Below are 5,859 nucleotides of genomic sequence, written 5' to 3' on the forward strand. Positions count from 1 at the left end.
CAGGTCTGTGCGACCTGCTCTTGAAAACGTCCGAGGATGGAGAGTTCACAGCATCTGTTAGTCTGTCCCGGGGCCTGACCCCCCCGAGTCTGCAAGTTCCTCCTCGTCTCCAGCCTCAGTTTCCCCTGCTGCCGCTTGAGCCCATTGCTCCTAGTCCCGCCCCCTGCAGCCACAGAGAAGAGCCCGTCTCCACCCTCTCTGTCATTGCCTTTCAGGGATTTGCAAACTAATCAAATCAAATCCCCCCCTCCAGTCTTCTCTTCTCTTCTCCAGCCTTTCCTTGCCAGTCTCGCCGCCCAGGGCCCGAATCATTTCTGTCGCTCTCCCTGGACTCTTTCCAAACTGTCCCCGTCCTCCTCGAAGTGCTGGACCTACGCTGGACACGGGACTCCAAGGGAGGCCTCCCCGGTGCTCAGTGGAGCAGAAGAATCGCCGGCCTTGATTTGCACGTTCGTGCAGCTCAGGAGACTGAGCTTATTTTGCAGCGAGAGCGCACTGTTGGCTCCTATTCAGCTTATGGCCCGCTCTCATTCCCAGGTCCCTCTCTGCAGCGCTGCAGCCCGGCCCCTCGCTCCCCCGTCTGTATTTGTGCGCGCCGTTTTTCCATCCCAAGTGCAGGACTTGGCACTTGTCCTTGCTGAATCTCGTCCATTTGATTTCGGACCATTTCTCCAGCTGTTGGACGTATGCGTAAGGCTCGGGGAGGTTTACAGTCGAAACAAAATAGGCTACAACGGGCAAATAAACCTAGCAACGCTGGTTCTCTTCGGGTTCTGGCTGTCCTGTTGTATCTCCCACGGGCGACTGCTTGGGCTAAATGCAGGAGAATGATTGGCTCCAAATGTATCTGCAGCGCGTTGTCTAATACCTCAGCATGTTTTAATTAAAGCATGCCTATTACTGCTTTGCATGACCATCTTCTTGCAGAATCCCTGGCCCTGAGCTTTGACAGCATCCAATTAAGTTATGACTGTAATTAAATTCTCCAGTCTGATTAGTTAAACACCTGTACAGCAGATTTTAAAAAGGGAGTTATGTGAAGCAGAGGCATTTGGGATGTCTGGGATTACTCTTCGCTTGCATGCCATATGGTTGTAAGTGCTGGAAACTGTCTGATGGCTCTCGGGTGAATGGCTTAAAGGCAGGGACTGTTTTCCTTCGTTTGTAGAGCATGTGGTAGCACTGTAGGCAACACAATATAAATACCTGATTTATGGATTAAAGCACCGTTGCCATTCCTGACTTCGGGTAGGTATTTCAACCATGTCCAGAGTCGGAGCATGTTGTGCTAAGCAGTGATTCCCCTCAGGCTACTTGGCACGAGGCTAGGAATGAACAGACGAATCCCTCTAAGACAGCCTCATGAATCATGATTAAGAAATAATCACCAATTTGTGCTTTCCTTTGCAGTGTTGGAAGCAATGGAGAACTATAAAAAGAGCAAGATTGTGGAGAAGCCCTGTCCTCTGCCTTTCTCCAACCTGCCCTCAGACATTATCGAGATGAAGGTGAAGGACGGCAGCAAGATCAGAAACCTGATGGGCTACGCCATCGGCAAGATGGAGGCGGACGCCGTCAGGCAGATCCTTTTCACTGGCTCGGGCAAAGCTGTCGGCAAGACCATCACCTGCGTGGAAATCATGAAGCGGAGGCTCAAGGAACTCCACCAGGTCACCAAAGTGCTCTTCAGACAGATTGAAGAGATTTGGGAGCCCATCGTGCCCGAGGCGGGCCTCGACACCTTGACAGTGAAGAGGAACATCCCTGCCATATGCATCTTGCTGAGCAAAGATGCGCTCGATCCCCAAGAGCCTGGTTATCAGGCTCCAGGCTCTTTCGAGGCCTTCTGGATTGAGACGCTCGCGGCAGAATCCCAGGGCCAAATGAAGAGGAAGCAGGGGGCGGGCAGGGGGACTGGCAGCACCGGAAAGCACCCCAGATCTGTTGGCGAGCGTGGGGAGTCCTGCAAAAAGCCCTGAAGCAAAGACGTTCACAGAAGCAACTGACGGGATGAGAAAACACACCGGCTCCTCGGACACTAACACTCAGCACGTGATGCCAAGGTCGTTGATGCAACAGGGCTGGAACGTAGGTCAGCTGAGGGAGGGAAGGAAATGGGGTGTGAAAACCAATCCGGTCAAGCTGTTGCAAATACAGACTGCTCTCAAAGCTAGTCTGACATTCGCTTGGAAGATTTAGGATGCAGTGCCCAGTACTAGTGCACCTTCCGTCCTTGCTGGAGGTGGATGGTGGCAGGTGCTGTGTGTTTGCACTCCGAGCTGTGTTTTACGTGGTATTTTCAGCTGCCCCCAGTCAGCGATTGCAGTGCAGTTTTATCGGGTGGGACCAACCAGCAGCCTTTGCGGCCGTAGGTCCCTCTTCAGGGTATGTTGTGTTCATCCTTTGGAGACAGGCAAGTGCTCTGAACGGAGGACTGGGGTCTCTCTCGGTTCTGCCAGCGATGCCCTGTGACCTTGGACTGCTCTCCTCCCCTCCGTGACTCGGTTTCCTCATCTGTGCAATGGGGATGTTTACATGCGTTTCATGGGGAGTCAAGGGCTGGTTCATGCAGAGGTTATCTCAGTATTACACTGCTTGTTGTAACTGCTAATGGCAAACTCCAAAGCCAAAAGCTGGTTTCCTTTACTGCTGTTTTACCTTCAGTATTGAACAGAAAGTTGCCTCTTTATTTAACATTAAAAAAATCTTTAGTTGTTTTTTCTTTCCACTGGAGACTTCATAACATTTGGAGGATGGGACTAGGGACACTGGACTGAAACCTAAGCACTGAGCTGTTCCTGAGATGAATGTAAGAGCTTTTCTTTTCGTCAAGGAACTTCTCAGTGGGGCCCAGAGGATGTGCATTTCAGTCCCCTTCCCCAGTATTTCACCTCAAACACCGACAGGTTTTCTGACCGGTTTTGTCCGGAGCGAGGACAGCCCAGCTTTGTGTGCAGCGAAGCAGGGGTTTTTTGTTCATTTAGATTTATTTAAGGTGTTCTTGCAGCAGTTCTGAAGGCAGGCAGGACTGTTTCGGGACCCGCCAAAAGCACCTTCTTCCCAGGAAAACTGCCAGGGCACCTGGACAAACACATATATCAGTATTGGGAAGACGTGAACTGCATGAGATCCCTTTGTGAGGACGTGAAGGTTTTCCAGGCCCCGTAGCAGCCATTGTGTTCCTCTGTTAGCCCCCCTCCCAGCTTGCCTGAGAGGCGTCATGATAGCAACACTTTTTATCGCTGCAGCTGAACGGTACAAAAAGTGAAGATTTATGCAATAATCAGTCCCTTCTGTGGGTTGGCTCTCACCTCTCCTAACACAAGCACTCCATTCAGGTATCGACAGCCCGGCTCCATTACCACAAAATAATAAGTCAGTTGTATTGTAGGGCGGACATACAAAGGCAGGTGGAACAACATCGCGCCTGTCTTGAAATGCGTGACCTGGAGATGCCCCACTGATGTGGATCCCCTTTGCTTCCAGCTTGAGCGGCTTTACTAAGAGCCGGGGCAGTCAGAAACCAGATGCCCTTCAGCTCAGATTCTTTGTCTAGGGACAGCACGAGTAATCCTGAGACCCGTCTCCATCCCACACTTCATCCAGCATTGGCTCTTCACGTTTACTGGCGCGAGAAGCTGCCAAGCGTGTGTTGGCACGTGAGAAACTTAGGAGACTGGGAAGCTGCTTATGCAGCTCTGGGGGGGTTGGTTTCGTTCCGTTTTCAGACACGTTTCAATAAACGGGGCCCCTGTTTTCGCTAGCTGCTTGTGGGGTGTTTTTGAGCCGCCACGAGCTCCCGAAGCACAATTCATGCAAATTGGGTCCTGCAGTCAGCCAAGCTCACGAGCATCTGCTTACGTGCGCAGATAATTCCCACTGGCTAGGCTGTTCCCGTGCTTCATGCCCCAGTTCAACAAGGTACTCGGGAGTTTGAGACTGAGACTGTTTAGGCATGAAATATATATGTGTGTCTTCCACCAGAAGCGCAGCAAGGCGTATGGCTGACTGGCTGGAGATGTTCAGGAGATAAAGAGCCAGTTGAGTTGACTTGCCCGTCATCTTCAGCAGAGGCATGCTGCTCCTGGCACCCTGAGATCTAGGACCCAGGTGGTTTTTATTAACGAATTAGCAGTTTAGCGTTAAGTAATAAGTGTCAAAGCAAACGGGCACAAACGCCTGCCTGCTCGGGCTACGTGCTCCTGTACTGATTGCCTTAGGGCTCGAAACCATTCCAGCTTATTGCTAATTTGCCCTTCTGAAAGACAGCCGTGTCCTGAAATAGCAGGTACAATCATCTCTGTTTGCTGGCCTGCCACGTCATGGGTAGTGCCTGTTAATCCTGGCTGCAAACTGTTTGTGTTTGCAGTTCAGGAAACGGTTGTACTACTCTCGACTGTGCGTAGGGGGAGGGTTCATTTTAGAGAGACTAAAACGGGGGCTGCACTTTAGTTGCTATTTTTCTGTCCTGCATGAGCTCTGATGGCTCCAAAACCCAGCAAAGGAACTGATTTGTGATCAGCTCTGGGAAGAATTTCACCTCCCCTGGGGAGCCCAGCGGTTAACACAGGCTTCTCCCCACGTCTGCCCCCCCGGGAAGCCCCAGCTCTGATCCTTTTTGAGGAAATGTAGCTGCAAAACTGACAATTGCCAGTCCTGCTTCCTCGCGCCCATCCCTGCCCAATGCAGGCGGCTCCTGTTTGTGAGGACAGAGAAATGGGCTGGCTTGGTCACCGCGCGATGATTCCTCTGTGTAGGCAGTTCCCTTGTTACCCATCCATTATCCGGTGCTGTACGCATGGAGGTGGGGTGGTGGACAAGGGGAGGGTGTGCCTGCACCAGGCCATCGCTGGCACCATCATTGCACACCGGCAAAGTTTGTCTCAAAGGCCCTGTCCTAACAGCGTGCTCTCATTTAACAGCTACAGCGCCCGCTGTTCCAGCAAAGGTGCCATTGCTCCTTGTATCCTGCCATGGAAAACAACCCTTTGCCTTCTAGGTTTCAGTCGATCCATCTGCAGAGGTCTGGAGGGGATGGCTCTGCAGGGGGAAGCCTCTTTGGGGGCTGTCAAGGCAGCATCAGCCCTCAGTGTCCACAGCAGCTTGGGCCTATGAAACATCTCCCCTCCAGTGATGAATCTGTGCTGATGGCAGGTGGCCCACTGCATGTTTTGCCCTGGATTTTAAAGCAGGGTGTAGGATAAGGACCAGTTTTCTCTTAGTGAGAGACAAACTGCTGGTTACACAGGCAGTTGTCCTAGGAAAACTGTCCGTGATCTTAGTGCCTCGACATTGGCGGGAGCTGGTGCCACGTGTTGCAGCCATCCAGACTCGCTCCGGGGGAGATGGGCAGAGTCTCAGGATTGCCGTCTGTCCAGAAGGATTCACAAGGCCCCTCAAGCAAAGCAGAAGCCTCTTTTAAGGAAGAGAGGAATCCCCATCTGCGGCCTACTCTCCTGCAGATAGACCTGCAACTTCTGCAGAGGAGCCTGCGGCTCAAGGATCAGGCTGAAAGTCCCCTAAAGACCCATCCATGAGCTGAAATGCAGAGATTGCCAACGGTGCAACAAGCACCTGATGCTGCTTGGGGTGCCTGAGTGCTGCCACGGCATGAATAAAGAAGTAGTGGCACAGAGCAGGGCGCGGGGGCGAGGCTGGCCGACCTGCTGCCTTTCCCTGCTCGTGAAGGCAGGGCAGAGATGCACCTTTGTAGGCTAAACAAGGTATGTACATGTGTGCGCATGCGCATCTATATGTGCTGTCCTTCCACAGCACCTGATGAAGTGAAATCGCGTTTGCAAATCTTGTGCTCTCTCTCCCATATATATGTGTGCGTACACACACGAGAGCACAAGCTGT

General features: G+C 52.1%; 1 protein-coding gene across 3 annotated transcripts; it reads left to right on the forward strand.

Annotated features, from left to right (window-relative positions):
* Positions 1-466: 466 nt before the first annotated feature.
* On the forward strand, positions 467-2,717 carry RPP25L (ribonuclease P/MRP subunit p25 like). 3 transcript variants are annotated; one of them, XM_025207504.1, is made up of 2 exons: positions 467-690; positions 1,411-2,717. In XM_025207504.1, the coding sequence occupies exons 1-2, from the start codon at positions 687-689 to the stop codon at positions 1,977-1,979; spliced, it is 573 nt and encodes a 190-aa protein (XP_025063289.1). In that variant the 5' UTR covers positions 467-686; the 3' UTR covers positions 1,980-2,717. The 3 variants fall into 3 exon arrangements, with proteins under 3 accessions (XP_025063289.1, XP_006026616.1, XP_025063290.1); XM_006026554.2 differs by having other exon boundaries at positions 467-684; XM_025207505.1 differs by lacking the exon at positions 467-690 and adding an exon at positions 702-1,248.
* Positions 2,718-5,859: the final 3,142 nt, after the last annotated feature.

Source organism: Alligator sinensis, unplaced genomic scaffold, assembly GCF_000455745.1.
Source record: "Alligator sinensis unplaced genomic scaffold, ASM45574v1 scaffold783_1, whole genome shotgun sequence".
Lineage (NCBI taxonomy): Eukaryota > Metazoa > Chordata > Crocodylia > Alligatoridae > Alligator > Alligator sinensis.